Genomic DNA, 16,904 nt, shown 5'->3' with positions numbered 1-16,904 from the left:
ACAATATCTGATTTTTTTTCTTTAAAGCTAAAAACTCGCCAAGGTACTGAGCTCTTAATTCAATCAGATAATGACAGCTTTATTAATGAATGGTATAAAGTTCTTAACTACACCATCAATAATCAGGTATGTATTTAAATCATGAAGGTTCTATTTTCATGGTAATATTATTTAGTAAACCAATTGATACAACAACTTCTTATGCTTCATGTGCTTCTTAATTTGCTGATTTTCTTGAGAGCAGGCAGGAGTTTGAGGATATGGCAGTTTCAGGTGGTGATGAGTAAAATATTAATAGTGGCAAAGGGAGAAAGATGGTCCACTGGCTTAAGATACAGTAGGTGTGGGTTGGCATCCATCCTAGAAATGGACTTATTTCTGTGCCCAAATACTTGTTCTGTCTCAGTGACCTGAAAGGTTCTGATAGAGAGGGAATAAAAGGGGGAGGATGGCCAAGGAACAACTTCATAACATATGTTTGTTAGCATTTGATACTGCTCTTCACTTACTATGGCTGCACTGAAATGCAAATTAAAAGTCCTGGCAAAATACTGTATTATCTCTTCCTATCTGACAGCATAACGCCAAGTATTTAATTATCGGAAAAGTGCCCAAGCATTTGCTTTTGATAGTGCCAAACAAGATTAACCATTTTTTAATTCAGAAGTTGGAGATCTCGGAGAAAGTACTGCTATCATATCAGGCTTATTTTGTGTGTATTCTTACTTTTTAGTAGTACTGGATTTGGCTGCTGTCCAGTTTCATTGCTTTCAATGCCAGTCAGTCACTTTCATTTCTCATAGTTCTAATAGTGCTTTTCACATGTGGGTGTTTTCCACCAAAACACAGCAGGCTAATATGAATGGTTCAGTTTCTTTGAGTGCTCGTGGTTTAGGTTCCTAATCTTCTGAACTCTCCTGGTATGGAACTGTCATGGCCCATAATAACCAGGCAAGGCAGTGTCACCCAGTCACTCAGTGATGCCCTTCTCCTGTCTGCCCTGTGTAACACAACATACAAGGCATAAGTCAAGAAAGTGCCTTAGGCCACTTGATAATTTGAAGCACTGAAGCTTTGGGTACAAAAATACATCAGATCTAAAGGCAACTTTAATTTTGGAAAGTTTATGGTAATAGTAGCTGTGATCTCTTTCCCATGGTCAAGGCACTATTGCTAGCATGACAAGATCTTCCTCAAAAGGAAAGGCAGATCAGATTCTGTTTTCTTTGCTCACTCAGGCTGCTGTTGTGGCAATATCCTGTACAAGAGGAACAGCTACCTGCAAAGGATATGGCTGCTCTTTTTTAAATAAAGAAATTTCCAAGTTATTACTTTAGACTTGTTGCATATTACAGACTAGACCCCAGGTGACTTTCTTCCATAGCATTTAATAGTATTTTAAAATATGCCAATCCTAAAAAGCTTTGGAGCCTCTTGAAGAGTGGTAGAGGATCCTTAATGGGGAATTTATTTGGGCAGTTGAATATATCAATCTTTGATGTATGAAGAGGCTATCCAAAGCTTTTAAAAAGGGGCAGGAATTAAGGTATTTAACACTGCCCTACAGGTTAAAGTGCAGCTTAGTCCATAAAGTCATGCTGCTGCTTACTCAGAGCTCTGGAGTGCACAGCCCTGCCTCATTTTTAGTTTTCTTCCTTGTAAAGAAGGCACTCTGCAGTCAGATTTTGGCAACTGTGTAGCAGTCCAGTTCGCTTCAGTTGAAGTGAACTAAGACATACACAGTTTGGGAAGGGAATATGTTGTACTGAAACTGAGGAAATTTCTTCTCCCGTTTTCTGGTGTATCTGCAGTCACGCACATAGCATGGGCTGCAGGTAAGATCAGCAGACTCTGGTATCTGCCTCCACACTTCAACATGATCTGTGTTTTCACTTGACAATGTTCAATGAGAATTTGCTGAGATAGCAGGAACATAGGACAAGAATTTTAAGCACCAGTACACTTATTTTTCAGAGGGAATTCAGTGTATATTTTGACAGTAGTGAGATTTTCTAACTGATAGTTCTATTTTGTATTAAGAAAATTTTACTTGCAGAGAAAATTAATTGGGTAAATTCCTGCCAGAATTTTTTTTTTATTCTATCAGGCATTTCTGTGGCAGACCATTAAATAGCTGATGTTTGTCTAGTGTATTTGGAAATTAAGCCCAACCAAAAATCACTTCTGTTGTTTATTGGTTGATGTAATGAAGGGTTATCATGAAAGGCTGTTTGTACTTTGTTCAGTGCCCAACAACATTTTCTTTATTGGGTCTTGTGATGAAATAGAGTTTCTCAAAGTTACTCACTCTGCCAATGAGAGTGGTGTTGTCTCTGGAGATGTTCAACATCTAGAGTTCAGGAAAGAACAAACTGAATGTCATTATTGGGGGAAAAATTGTGTATTGTAGAACTGTCTGCAGGAAATGCGTGTGTTAATGCTGTGTTTTCTGAACTGGCAAACTGAGCACTGCATATCTTCTTAAATCCAACAGGTAATAGAGTCTGATGAAGCATTAGACGATGAGGTACCAGATTCCCCTGGAGTGGAAAAACAAGACAAAGAGAAAGAAAATAAAGACTCCAAGAAACTTCGTTGTGAGTTGAAAATTTTCCATTAATTGATTCTAGCAATGCCAGTCTTCATTTTCTGTATCTTCAGTCTTATGTTTAAATAGGGAAGAATTCAAAAGGACAGCTAAAAATGAAACTACTGACGTTTGGAAACAATCTTAATATAGTTCATTCTACATCTTGCTGCCACTTGGTAAATTTTCTTCCATGTTTTATTAATCATACTTTAAAAAAGGAAGAAGAAGAAAAGAAGTGTGAAATGTCTTTAGCTCGTGTTGTATGACACATTTAAAACAGGGGAAAATAAGCAGTGGTGAAATGAAATATTTTCAAGGTGTTATCAAATGCACAGAAATAGTATCTGGCTTATTTTTAAATAGTTTTGAATAAGAATTCTTTTGTCGTTTTACTGATTTGAATTGTGTTTTATATGTGGCACAGCATCTGTAAATAGTTGCACTATTAACTTGGGTGCAATTTCGCTAAGTTGTTGATGTTTTGGCTGTTTAGAAAAATAAAGCATTTTAAATTACACATTCAGAATTTTGGAGCTAAACGTCTTTTTGATGCTGGAATTAACTGCTGATGCACAGAAATAGACTAATTAGGCAGATTGTTTTGTGTCTTTTCCTTCCAGGCCCTATATATAATTTTCAAAAAAGTATTTATTTCTTTCAAATTAGTTAACCTAATGAGAGGCAGGACTGGTTTTGAAACGTAGCTGCATTTTTAAATTTCCATATCAATTCCATATGTAAGCTCCCATTTAGTTGGTTTTGCAAGTTTTTAGTGACAGGGTTGTCTCTTGGCAGTTTGAAAAATGGATGCTATTTACAAGGAGTTCCAGAAAGTTAAGGAAAAAAATTCGGGATGTGTTGCAAATTTGAATAGGTTTTTTTGTGTGTTTTGGAGCATAATTGTTTTTTTCTTTTAATGTTGGTTCCTTGGCTGATAAATGCAGTGTTGGTTCTGTGGGAAGTAATGCTGAATGTTTCTCTTTACAGCAGTGAAAGCACCCAGCAATATAGACTCCACAGATCAGAAAAAGACCAAAACGAAGCTCAAGAAGTTTCTTACACGGCGCCCTACGTTACAAGCTGTCCGTGAAAAAGGCTACATTAAGGGTAAATGAACCTTTTTAACAAAGGATGTAATTTGATAAGCTGAATTTAGTAGTTCATGTGTAAAATGGGGTTAAAATGGTCTAGTTTCAGAGTAAAATACATGTGTATTGTTGGTTTAACAAAAGTCTTGGATGTATAGTGGAACTGGTGATTGCTGTACTTCTGAGTGCTGTTACTAGCCATTAAACTGCACAGAGAATGCCTTCTCCTTCGGCTCATTGCTGGCCAAACTGCAGTGAAAAATGGGGGCCCAGGAGCCCGTTTGGACTTGGACTCTCTAGCTAAGAAGCACTGCATCCCACCCTTCTGAGCTGGAAATTCAGATATCTGACCTCATTTGTGCAGACTGGAAAGAGCAGTCCTTTGGGGTACAGAGCTGAGAGTGTGTGCTCACCCATTTCACAAGGGTGTTTTAGCACATGTGGAACCAGACAATCATGTGCCATATCATAAGAAATTAAATATTTAGGAAAACCAGGATGAGGTTACAGGAGTCTTAACTTAAACATCTTTTTCCCATAACCTTTTTTGAATGTATACATTGTTTTAATTGTTTCACAAGGAGTGTCACATATACTCTTGAATCAAAGTTATGAAAGTTATGAAAGATCTCTTTTTGTCACACTTGTAGAAATTTGGGAGAACAGTGTTTGCACAGGTTTAAGTTAATGTGTTTGTGTAAATTATTGACTTGGTGCTCATTGTAAAATTTCATTTATTTATTTATTTGTATGCTTTAGCAGGACTTGTAGGTGGTGCTCTACTAGGGTCAAAATAGCATATGGGTAGGCAAATACCAGACCAAATCCTACTGTGATTTGCCTCACCGCATACTTTAACAGGTGTGCTTCTGTTGCATGTGGCGTTTGATATATTTGTGTATCTGCAAATATAATTTATTTGTAAATGATGGAAATTTTGTTTGGAATAAGGAAGCATTATTCCCAGACTTTGACATTTTGCTCTGCTTTACAACTTAGTATTCATGTCATGGCTCAGTGACGTAACTTCTGACATTGGCAACAGTGAACACTAAGCCAAGTTTAATTTGTACATGTGCGTGCTGATGATTGGATTTTTAATAAAGGCATTAAGGAATGAAGAGTTTGTTTTTTATTTAAAAGCATGGTGTAAGTTTTAAAAGTTGGATGTGCACTGTACAGCTTTACATTTATTGTATGAATGAAGAATACTGAAGTCTTCATTTAAAAGCCCAGTGTACTTTTGTGGCTGCTGCAGAACAAACTAAATAAATGGAAAGCTTGGCAAATCCAGTATGAGCAGAAAACTAGTGAAAAGTTGTGGAAGAAAAAATCCACTTGAAACAGCATGCGCTGAGTGGAGAAGGAACTGTGTCAAAGTTTTGTTACATTGAAAATCAAAACTACAGAAGTTACTTTTAAGATGTGAAGAAAAAATACTGCTCCTGTTTATGTTGAAATTATTAAAGTTGAAGGCAATTGTAGCAAATTACTTCATTACATGCTACTATTTTCTTCTGCTACCTAATCTGCATTGCTTTACCTGCCACAGCTGCATGCTAGCCTGGCTTTCTGCTGCGTGGGCTTTTTCAATCCTTTGCTACTGATTCTGCTTATAAAGCTCGCTGCGTGAGTAGCTGCCACAGCACTGAGGTGGTGTGGACCACTGGCCTTATCATATCCAGCTAATAATGCCATTAAATGCCCATTTTCATACTGTAAAATTGGTTTAGTATGCTATTTGGGTTCCCAAAGCACTAGTCAACATACAAGAGTTGTTAATCTACTGAAATTGTTGAACATGAAAAATGGGCTAAATGCTGTGCGTGATGCAAGTGCAAGAGCAGTCTCTCTTTTGCAGTTCTGAAGTAAGACACACCAGATTCTGGGAAGATGGGCACTTATGTACCTAATTTAACAGAGTAAACAAACCAGCAAACACTCCTTCCCTTTAATAGTGGGATCTTTGCTTCTCTGTTTCAAGACCCCATGTCACCCTCATGCATCTGAATAGAAGAGACCATCTATTATTTGGGCATCTTTGATGAAAGCCATAGAAATGGATCTATCAAAGATTTTGGTAACATTCAACACCAAAGATTGATAACAATCTGAGCAAGAAGAATTAACATGTTGCAAGCTGATCTCTGTCCAAGCTGATTTTCATTTTTGCTCCACTTTATGTTGGAAAATACTCCCCCTGGATTGTGTAGTTTTGAAAATAAGACTCAGACTTACCATTGCCCATACATATCTGTATTTAGATTCTGACCTTGCAGCCAGGTTGCCTGCATGGTCAGGCTTGCATCCATTCAGAGCTCTGAGGTAGAATCTGTCATTTACAAATTTGTGTCAGAACTTTAAAATATCAGAAGAGTCTATGTTAAAGTAAATTAATATAAAATGCTGTGTTAAACAGTGGGTGCAGTGAAAGATGACATTTTGCAGGGTTTTTTCCCAAGCAATGCCAAAAGCTTTCACTCCGGTTAATTATCTCCTTGAATTTATAACAAAGATTGCAATAAATGCATGTTGAACTTGGGACAGGAATGGAGTGTAGCAGGACACATTTGAATCCATTAAATTTCTTATAACATTATTGACTAAATGACTCTTAAAAGAATCACCTGATGGATTAAAGTTATTTTAGTAGGAGAACTTCCTTTCCTGGAGGCTCACGTTGGTGTAGCTGCTGTCGCTGTTCTTGCTGGGAGCTTTTTCTTGCTGGGAGCTGCTGAGAACTCTTTTCAAAACTTTCCTATTTCCTCTCCAATACTGCGACAATTGTATCCAGTAGACTTTGCCCTTTGTAGAGGTTTGTTTTAACCTGAACTAGTTCTGTCACTCGAGTCCTGTTCCACTGTAAATCAGTCTCTTTACTTGGTTCCAGATCAAGTTTTTGGTTCAAATCTCACCAGCTTGTGTCAAAGAGAAAACAGCACGGTGCCAAAGTTCGTGAAGCTGTGCATTGAGCATGTTGAGGAACATGGTATGGTTGAATTTTTTTTGTTTACAAATCTCTCTATCTCACCACTCCTAATGCTGAACATTTTAATCTTAAAATGCAATTGGTTTATTTGGGGAAAATAATGTGAAACTTGAATCTGGAGTTAGCGTTGGGTTTTCAGAGTTAGGACATAGGTGGGATCCAAAGTGGAGAGAGGGGAGGAAATCTTACATCTCAGAAACTGATCTGCTTCAGTGCATTTCAAGCTGAGAAGTAGGACAGCCTGCTGGCAGCAAGGCTCCAAGGGAAGAGGGATTACAAGAAGTAGTAGAAGAGCTCAGCTCATCAAGTTCTTTTTTTTGCAGATTATAAGTGACACTATCGAAATGCAACTATTCATTTTTGGAAGGCTTAAGCATGCTAGCAATCACTTCTATTAAAACTTCCTTGGAACCAACTTTTAGGAAAAATGTATGTTTTTTATGTGTATGCACTGACTGCCCAAAGACCAGTCTGTTGGTTTGATGCCCTTCAGCCAGTTACATGAATTGCTAAATTTTATGCAATTCTGGAGATTTCAGTGTCTACATATTGACTCAGTTTTTTGTTTGCTTTCATTGAAAATCCGTGTTTCCTACCTAATAACTAAGAACTCTTTGTTTGAAAGCTACATAAGACATTCTGGGCTGTCTGCTGTAAAGCACATCTTTGCATTTTTGTTGAAAATTTGTCAGTTGTGACTCCTGACTTGGCTGTAGTCTGTGGGTTTTGTTGCCTGTTTCTTGCTGTTGTCTTTGCCTTATCTCTTGGAAAAGATGAGTGAGAGGGGATTATAGCATCTCCCATAATCATCATTCAGATATTTACCAGTCTCTTAATCTGAGAACATTCTCTTGAGTATCAGGGTAAGTATTACAGGGCAATACATGTGAATCCTGAGGCATCGTCCATGGAGCTTCATCTATCCTGTAGTCTTCTTTGTCAGTGCTTCTATCTTATGGCCTGGGAGGGGAGAAAAACTGCTTCCATTGCATTATTCCAGTCTGACAAACTGCCACCTTGCTTGTGGCATCAGGCTTTGTTCCATTTGTGATCTGAAGAAAGGCGCTATATTGCTTTCTTATTTTTTCTTCCTTTTTTTGGTGATTTTTGTTTTGTTTTGTTTTTAAATTTCTTTTTTATTTTAAGGGCAGGACTGCAGTGAAGATAGTGAAGTTTTCTTTTTTTAAATACCTGAGGGGAAGCTGACAGAAATGAACAGCTTTTTTTCCCTACCTCTCCAACTCTTCCTCCTTCTACCAATACACTTCAAATCAGTCCTTTCTGTAAAGGATTGACTAGTGGATTATGGGGAAAAGGGATATATCAGATGGTGCTGGTAACTGTGCTGTGTTGCATCAGACAACTGCTTGAGGAGCTACAGGGAATTGCAGGTATTCTGTCAACACTCACCCTCTCAGAGGCAGTGATTCACCTGCTGCGTCCAAGTGGCTTTTCAGATAAATTCTTTACCTCCTAATCACTGCAGAGTGACTGCAGTAGCAACCACAGAGACACAGTTTTATTCTTTCCTGGTCGAGTGTGCAGTCCTGTAGGGCACAGGCTGCCCATTTTAGTTCTGTAGGCTGTTGGGTAGCTCTGGGTGTGCATGCACATCATTCCTTCTCCATGTAAACCTGATCACTTGACAGCTCTCTATGCATGACTTGATTGGGATTTTCTTAACCATTCATTAAAAATTGTGTATCCACAAAATACCTGGTTGTTGCATGTTGGACTCCCATGTATTCCCCTGCCCACCCACCAAGAGCACCTTAAACAAGACATCTGATCTCATTGGGGTAACTTGGAGCTGTTGCCTCATTACTACTTGAACAGGAAGTTTTAGAGATTTCTTTGAGCTTGATGCTCCCAAACTTGAGTCAGCAAATTAAACCTCCTCTGTCTTATATGCCCTGCCCATCAAAACAAGCTAGCTTAACTTTTAATTCTTTGTTACAAGGTGGGTTTCCTTTTAATTTTACTGTGTAGATCTATACATATGTAAGGTATTAAAATTGATTTATCCCTTTGTTTCAGGATTAGATATTGATGGCTTATACAGAGTTAGTGGCAATCTTGCTGTGATACAGAAGCTGAGATTTGCAGTCAATCATGGTAAGCTTTAATTGAAGTACAATGGCATATACTTTCAGATTGTTGAAGTTCATAGAAAGCTAAGGAAAAAGATTTCTCTACAACTGTAGTATATCATGAGAAATGACTGTCATATTTGAAATAAAATTACTTCAGAATTACAGAACTGACTATGTAAATAACATACATCACTTGAAAAACCTGATATTCTGGAGGTTTAGTCTGGTGTGGACCACTGAGGCATTGCTAGAACAGAATTCTAAAAAAGGATGGTAATAGAATTTGAGAAAGGGGGATTATTTCAAACAAAAGAACTCACTACCTTATGGGAAAACAGCAAGCATGTTAAGCTTCCACTAGCATTAGAATTGTACGTTAATGCTTTTTTAGTGAAATTTGCTACTGCCTTTAAGTTGTTTAGCTCCTCTTCACTGTACTCTGTGTATCAAACCCTTTCTTCTGGAAGTATCTTAGTGTAGCCCATCCACAATCTGACCTCTCGTTTCCTGATTGACAGGATCTAACAGTAAATTTTCTGTTATGTCAGGAGCTCCTGTTCCCTTCTGGAAATGCCCTAGCAGTAGGGGAACTGTGTGTAGTGCAGTAGGCAGAGTTTAGCCATCTCCATCTGCTGCTGCAGCTCTGTATCCCAGAATGGGATATGGAATGTGCTGAAGCACATGTGGAGCAAGTCTTCTCTGCTTTGAAAGCAATTAGTGCAGAAGAATAGTTGAGTTATTTAAAAGGAGAAAAAAAAAGAGGTTTTATAGTTGAAGTATTATCAACAATAAATAAATTATTTATTTTTCTCGCAGATGAGAAGCTGGACTTGAATGACAGTAAATGGGAAGATATACATGTCATTACAGGAGCTCTAAAAATGTTCTTCAGAGAATTGCCAGAGCCACTGTTCACTTACAACCACTTCAATGACTTTGTCAATGCAATTAGTAAGTCTGGAGTACTTGCATATGGTGTTTAAATAATTCCTGAACAATTTTTAAAATTATTTTGGACTCAAGAAAGATGTTTTGGTGGTAATCGGGGTGACTTGTCCGGGGTTACGTGTCCGTGATGCCGGTGCCGGCCGGGAGGTGGCAGTGTCCTATCTCGAATTAGCACTGCAAACCGTAGCTCTGAAATTATATGCTGAAGTTTCAAACAAAAATACTGAACTTTGGTTTCTCAACCTCACCCTTTTTCAGAGCAAGAACCAAGGCAGCGTGTCCCTGCTGTTAAAGATTTAATCAAACTGTTGCCAAAACCAAATCAGGACACAATGCAGGTACTCTTTAGACACCTGAAAAGGTAAGTAACAGACAGAAGGCTTTGTGGTGCTGATCCTCCCTTAAAGAATCCAATTAAAAGTACCAAGTGACAGTTCTTCCTGCATTTTTTTATGCTGGACTTGATAAAAGCAGTGTATCAGTCTGTTTGGGTATGAGCTTGCAGAGCACCAGGCCTGAGACACTATGTTTCATAGTTATGGTGTTTGTTGCCAAGTCATTTAGAGGGACTGTGAGAGGACCAAGAATGACGTTTCAAAACAAAACTTTTTTCATAGAGAGGGGAATTACAGCAGCTATATGTCCTATTAGCAAGACTACTCATTAAATAAATACTCTGAATAGCCAATTGCTTTGGGATATGTCTTTTGCTGTCATCCTATTGCCCTAACACTGATAAATCTCTTTGTTGTGTATTTTTTTCTCTTTCAGAGTTGTAGAAAATGGAGAAAAGAACCGAATGACCTATCAAAGTATAGCAATAGTTTTTGGTCCAACTTTATTAAAACCAGAGAAAGAGACTGGTAACATAGCAGTCCACACAGTATACCAGAATCAGATTGTAGAGTTAATTCTACTGGAGTTGAATTCCATCTTTGGACGCTGATGTTTCTCTTGGAGAAGAAACTGGAAGTGATGGGTTGGCAGCAGTACTCCATCAGAAGGAAAACCTCTTGCTATATATGATGTTTTATGTTTGTGGACCAAGAAGCAACTTGTTTTTTTGCACTTTTGGGGAGGGAAGAAACAGGAGAAATGTTTGACCACTTTAATGCGAATTAAAGACAACACTTCAGATTTCTTTGAAAAGTTCAATATAAAAAATGAATTGACAAGTTTATAGTTTGCCTTTTTTTAAGGTATTGGAAAAACTTAATATAGGTTCATACACTGGATTTCTTGGAGAGTAAAACTAATAATCTCAGACTGGGTAATCTGGAATTTAATCTCAAAATTCTTCCATATGATGGGGAAAAGTCCTATCATTTTTCCTGGTATGGAAATCAGTGAAGGTACATCCTAAGCTTGTTTATTACAGCCTACTTAGATCTCTGTAACACTTTTCCAAGGGGTTCTGCATGCAGTGTCTGTCATAGACTTGCGCTAACAGTTTGGTTTAGTTATTCAAACCTAATTCTTCACTTGATATCTGCTCCCCTCTTTCCTTCTTTTTCTCCTGTTTTTCTATTGTTATTTCTTTTTTAAATTTTATTTCTTTCTTTTTTTTTCCCCAGCAACCTCTCTGGAAGTTCTTTGCTGCTTCATAGAGCAGTACACTATTACACTATTTCAAACAATGAACTTGTAAGAATAGCCTGCAATGGTTATTTGTCTTGGGGCATAATAGAAGTAATATTTAATAAACATGTTCATTTTTTCAGGGTATGTCCTGAGCTAAGTTTTGTGTTATACTGATCTAAAGCTAAAGTCCTAAGTAAATACCGACTGTAACACTGTATTGAGTTCTTGGTATCATGCTGTGGTAGTGGAAGTTCATTCTTGATGTAAATACAGGCTGTCCTTTTGATTCCTGTATATAATTCAGTTCCTGTATAGTTTAAGAACACTTTAGTCACACATTTCTAATCATGGGTAGATTAGCTACAGTAGCATAATGTTTCCAGTGGATGTCTGGGTTTCAGCAGGGAAACAGGTTATGGGGAGGGAGGGAGATCTAACTGTGTGCACTTTTAGATGTTAATTACATTTGCGGGCAAATAACTGTAATGCAAATGGTACTGGAGAAATACTGAGTGTGCTTGCTAAACTGTTAATGCACTACAAGAAGAGCCTTTTAGGTTATTTAATATGTACAGGATACATTAGAAAAATGTTTTATGAATTCTAACATCTACAGATAGTGAAAGTCATGTTTTGATAGATAGATGTTTGATGGAATCCACAATGCTAAATTTAAGATTTTCTTTTTACATTAATGTAGAATAATTTGTAAAATTGGTTTTGAAAGATTTTGTTACAGGGAGCATGGTCTGCTGAAGATTTTTTTAAATGTATTTTTCTAGACTAACTGCTGTATCTGACATATTTGTTATGTCTAACCTGAATAAAGAAAACCAATAGTTCTTTTAGAGTTTACCATACCCACTTCAGACAACACCTTTAAACAAGACCAATGTATCTTACCCCTTAGCATGGATGGATACCACTTGTGATAAAGAGCTGTCACACTGGACTGAAACATGAATGCCTACTTTATAACCTGACAATTTTAGGAACTTCCCAGTCCCCTTCTTTAACAACTTGAATTCTAACATGAGATTCAGAGAGGGCAGAAGTAATTTCTGGATATAAATTTGTGGTCTTTAAAACACATCCCAGCTTGGAGCCCGCTGTACAGGAAACAATTACATTGAGGAAGGGATGGTGTCAGTAGCCTTAGGTCTGCAGCGTCCCTCACCCACAGCCCAGGCTGGCAGCAGAGGGACTGTGTGGTGACACACCGAGCTGTAACCAGACTGATGGTACAAGAATTTCACGAGCATAGGGCTTGCATGAAAAGTTTTTGGAGATGAGCAAGAAGATTAGTAACCTTGTGGCTTTCTCAGTGTCTTCTTGTGGTAATGGTGAAGTCTTGTGGTTTGTTACAAAGCGACCTGGGTGAGAACTGCGAAAGCCCCGTCTCAGCGCTGTGTTATCAGCCTCCCTCTGGGCTGTCACACCGGGCAGTGCTGAGCCTGTGCCCTAGAAAATATCAACAGAGTTGGAATCTGTGGCTGTATATTATTCAAACCTTGCCTTTGGCTGTAAAGAAAGAATTCCTGCTGCTACATGAGAGGGCTTGTTCACCGGTCACCGTTTGTTGCGAGTGTAACCTTTTTCAAAGGAAGATTGCCTTTTAAAAGCAATTTGATAATGAGGATGTCACACTTTTCCTTGTATTCCCCAAAAATAAAGCATTTTGTTATTGCAATATCTAGAGGGGTTTGTTCCATGAAGTTGTCTTAATATTCTAATTTTTGTTTTGGGGATGGGAGAGGATTCTTTTTAACTGAAAGAGCTGTGGGCAAACACCTGAGACATTCAGGAAGAAGAGGAAGTCCAAGCTGATAGTACATTTGTTGTGACCAACATGAAACTGTATGTCTCCACACTGTGTTTCTTCACTGCTTGAAAGATCTTGTCTTGTTCCTGCCAGTTAGCTTTCTTTTAAATAATCAAAATTTGGGATTTCCACAAACACACCAGGGAAAAGCTATGTGTATTAGATGAAACATAGTTAGTTTTATATATTCCTCAGTTCAGGCTCTGTATCAGATTTGAATCTGGTATAAAGTCAGTTTAAAGCCTGAATATAATTTTATGGGGGCTGTAACCACTCAAAGGATACTGGAAGTCCAGCATTATGTATTGGTGCCAGCTGAAATTTTTGTTCCAGCACTGGAGTTGTGTTCAGCTCTGTAGTCCAGCTACACAGCAGTGCACAAGCCGTGCTTGACCTGTACCAGGTTTCTTCACTTTGAAGCTGGAGAGGGAAGTGGACACAAAAAAGACAAGGTAAATGTGCACAGTCATTTCATGTAAACTAATTTTTTTAAGGCAGAGTTGCATGCAGGAAGCTTTATTTACTTGATAGGTCGTGCTTACTGTCCAGGCTCAACAAAGCCTCTCCCTATCTTCACAGAAATCCATTATAAATTCCCTTTGTACTCATTGTGTCCTGGCAAGCGAATCCTCGTCTTGCAGCATGAGGGAGAAGGGAGTTTATAGGTAACACAGTATCTATCAGTTTATTCCTAGGCCTAGCTCTGACTAATTTCTCCTTGAAGGGAACAGCTTTATTTAGCCCTGAAGTAGTGATATTTTCAGAATCAATTGGTTAATTCATAAGCCATAACGTAACCCAGGCACAGTAGGGCATTCTGCCGGGCCCAGGGGGAGGGACAGCATGTCTGATGAGGCTGCCTGCAGCCGCTGGGGAGAGGAGAGCTCCTCTGAAGAATCTTAATTAGCCTCCACAATTGTGAAGTTTTGTGGGCAAGCAGCTGGTAGGACTGGATCAGGCCTTTACAAAAGTAGCCCTATGTGAATGTGGGACTTAAATGAACATTCCCCCCCTCTCCAGCTCCCCCAGCATTCTTGTAAACAGAGCACTTGTAAAACAAGCTCACACTGTGTAACAAACCAACATGAGAGACATTCAGAGGTGACTTGGCCTCTCAGTCCTTTTTATTGCCTTGAGAATTAAATGGCAGCTCTAATATTAGTTTCCTACAACTTCCCCAAACAGATTCTAGTTTCTTAAGGTACTCAGCTGCTACTTTAAAAAAGTAAAAGAAATCTGTGTTGCGTTCAGCAAACTCAGAACCACAAAGTGGAACAAGCAGGTATAGTGTTGGTTTTATTTCTCATGGAGTCTCCTCTTACAGCTTATTACACTAAAATACAGCAGGCTGGGGAAGGGGAGAGAGGTCCTGAGTGTGGGAATAAGTAAATGCAGAACACTGAAGGCAACAGACAAAGCAGGTGTGATGGACAAGCAAGATAGCAAAGAAACATTCACTTGAAACTGCAGGAATCCAGGCCAGAGACCTGGGAGAGAGCTAGGCTGCCAAGAACGTGGGCTGGAGCTGCTTTTTATTTTCTCTTTTTCTTCCTTTGCATGTCTTACAATACAGATGAAGGCCAGCTATGTTTTAAAGGGTAATTTGCTCTGCAAACAGGTGGGGGTAAGTAATATTGCAAAGCAGCAGTACCTGCCTTTCTCCATCTTTTCTGGAGTGGCTTCTATGTGTCAGCTCCTCTGGGATGCACTTGTGTCTAACTTCCCTGGACACAAACACCTGAGTGCTAATGGGAGTCAAGAACAATGTCCCTTCAACCAGCATCTGTGCAATACAAAAATAAACTTGTTCTCAGTTTGGCAGTGTTCTGGTGCCACTGAGGGCCCCATCCAAGATCCAGCCCTTGTGGCACCAGATCCTGAGAGGAACAGGTGGTCCTGTCACAACCTCAAGGTACCAGAAGAAACAAATACACAAAGTTCCAAAGTGGAAGTATGCCAAACAAAGATTTGTTTCTATCTAAACTATCTTCACAACTAGTTTAGATCTGCATGCACAGTACAAATCTGGTCAGAATAGCTTGTTAATTCATAGTGTGAAAGAAACCACTGTCCTCTAAAAAATTAAATACTGTAATTAAAAGCTGTCATTTCTTATATCAAGCATTGGAAGATACATGTTGAACATTGGTCAGCCTGTCTAGTTCATCAAGTGCTGCAGCCAAATAACTGGAATCAAACCACTGGCAGCATTTCATGGCCACTGATGTGCCAGTGCTTTCTGCTTTTACGTAGAGGGAGATGCTGAGCTGGTGGTGGCTTGGTGGTTTCCTGCATGCAAGTGTCCTAACTAGTAAGTTGTTCCAGTAAGGGAGGAAACTAACCTAGAAACAAAACTGAAAAATCACCTCTTTACAAGAAAAACTCTCAGCCTGGGCTGGGCAGTGCTTGGGCTGCAGGTGCTTGACCTGCACAGTGCTGTCACCAAGCTCGCCTGCAGGGATGTTCTCCCTTGGCACTGAGTGACTGAGTGCATCTTCTGTGGGTGCTGGCCTTGCCAAGGCCTCTGCCAACACACAGGTGTGACCTGCTCAACTTCACAGCTTTCTTCTGTGGAGACGAGCTGAGACATGGTTGTGCAGGAGGTAATGCCTCTCCTCTGGCAGGTTGAAGGATGCCACTGTATTTCCCGCTATGCAAAGGCTGTTTCAGAGCTGAAGTGCTGTTCTCACTGATAACTAGTCGTGCTCTAATCCAGCTCAAACCTTTTGCTTCCTTATTTGTACAACAGTGTGGAGCCTGGGGGCTGGAATGTGCTGTGCTCTGCCCAGAACACTGCTTCCCTGGCAGAGGCTGAGCACAGGCCGCTCAGCCATAGACACTTCATCACAAAGCAGTCATCAGCGTAAAAGCGTGGACTAGAGACTTAGAAAAACGTTCCTTTCCAGGTAATAGTTAAAGCAGGCAGTGTGCTGAGTGCCTGTTCTACTCCAGGACTGCAGAAATGTACCTAAGCTGAGCAATTAGGTATTACACTTGGCACAGGACTGAAAGCAAGCAAAGTGTTTCCATGCAACCTTTGAATCCCTGTCTGCATCGCTTGTGTAGGCTGAGCTGTGAGCCAGCTGCCAAGAGGACAGCACAATCTTCAGGTTTGCATTAAAACACTGCAGCTGTAGGCCACGATTGTGCTTGCTGCTTTCTTTTGCCCAAGCTTCCCAGCCTGTCCCATTCAAATGCATGAAAATTAATAACTTTCTGTCCACCTTTCCTATTTATGGAGTACAGCAGCTCTGTGCAGCAAGCCAAGTGCTCAGGGCCCTTGGGTACAGCTTCTTACGCTGTATATACACAATTTAGTTAAGAGGGGAGAAGACAGTTTATTATAAACATTGAACAGTGGGCGGCATCATTAGCTTTTAAAAATCATAACTAACTCCCCAGGTGGTTGTCCTAATGTGTTCTGGGCTTTCTTTGCATGCCTGAGATGAAAAGAAAGCCTAAGCACGTGAGTGTGGGATGCAGCACAACAAAATGTGTGCTGCTGTTGGTGGCACAGCAAATTCCTCTCTGCCAGCGTCAGTCTCATATGGCAGAAGTGCTGCCCGTGTTTTACCAGGCACAGGCTGGGGGCTAGGGCCTTTCCTTCCTTCCTGCTGCCTTTTTCATTTGCTAGGTTGTGATCTAAGGCTCATGGCATGTTGCAAGCCAGACATCCTCTCAAGTTTTAGAAAATCTGTGAATGGAATTGGCAGTAGCCTCCCATTTAGCCACCAGCTTCCTTGTTCCTACTTGGCCATTCATGGTCTATATCAAATGAAAGCACTTCTTCTGG

At 39.6% G+C, this 16,904-nt stretch overlaps 1 protein-coding gene across 38 annotated transcripts in view; it reads left to right on the top strand.

Annotated features, from left to right (window-relative positions):
• Positions 1-12,979, top strand: part of ARHGAP12 (Rho GTPase activating protein 12) — a 76,050-nt gene extending 63,071 nt beyond the window's left edge. For 31 of the 38 annotated variants that reach the window (XM_086863074.1, XM_086863060.1, XM_086863013.1 and 28 more), the window contains 8 exons: positions 28-126; positions 2,495-2,597; positions 3,578-3,697; positions 6,569-6,667; positions 8,705-8,782; positions 9,577-9,711; positions 9,967-10,069; positions 10,480-12,979. In XM_086863074.1, coding sequence (XP_086719200.1) covers positions 28-126; positions 2,495-2,597; positions 3,578-3,697; positions 6,569-6,667; positions 8,705-8,782; positions 9,577-9,711; positions 9,967-10,069; positions 10,480-10,654 — 912 coding nt within the window. In that variant the 3' untranslated portion in view covers positions 10,655-12,979. The remainder of the gene's footprint in view (positions 1-27; positions 127-2,494; positions 2,598-3,577; positions 3,698-6,568; positions 6,668-8,704; positions 8,783-9,576; positions 9,712-9,966; positions 10,070-10,479) is intronic. The other 7 variants (XM_086863051.1, XM_086863021.1, XM_086862929.1 and 4 more) reach the window with 1 other exon arrangement.
• Positions 12,980-16,904: the final 3,925 nt, after the last annotated feature.

This window comes from Cyanistes caeruleus, chromosome 1 (genome assembly GCF_971803275.1).
Source record: "Cyanistes caeruleus chromosome 1, bCyaCae1.hap1.1, whole genome shotgun sequence".
NCBI lineage: Eukaryota > Metazoa > Chordata > Aves > Passeriformes > Paridae > Cyanistes > Cyanistes caeruleus.
Note: the sequence above shows the minus strand (reverse complement) of the source record. Positions and strands in the feature narration are given on the sequence as shown.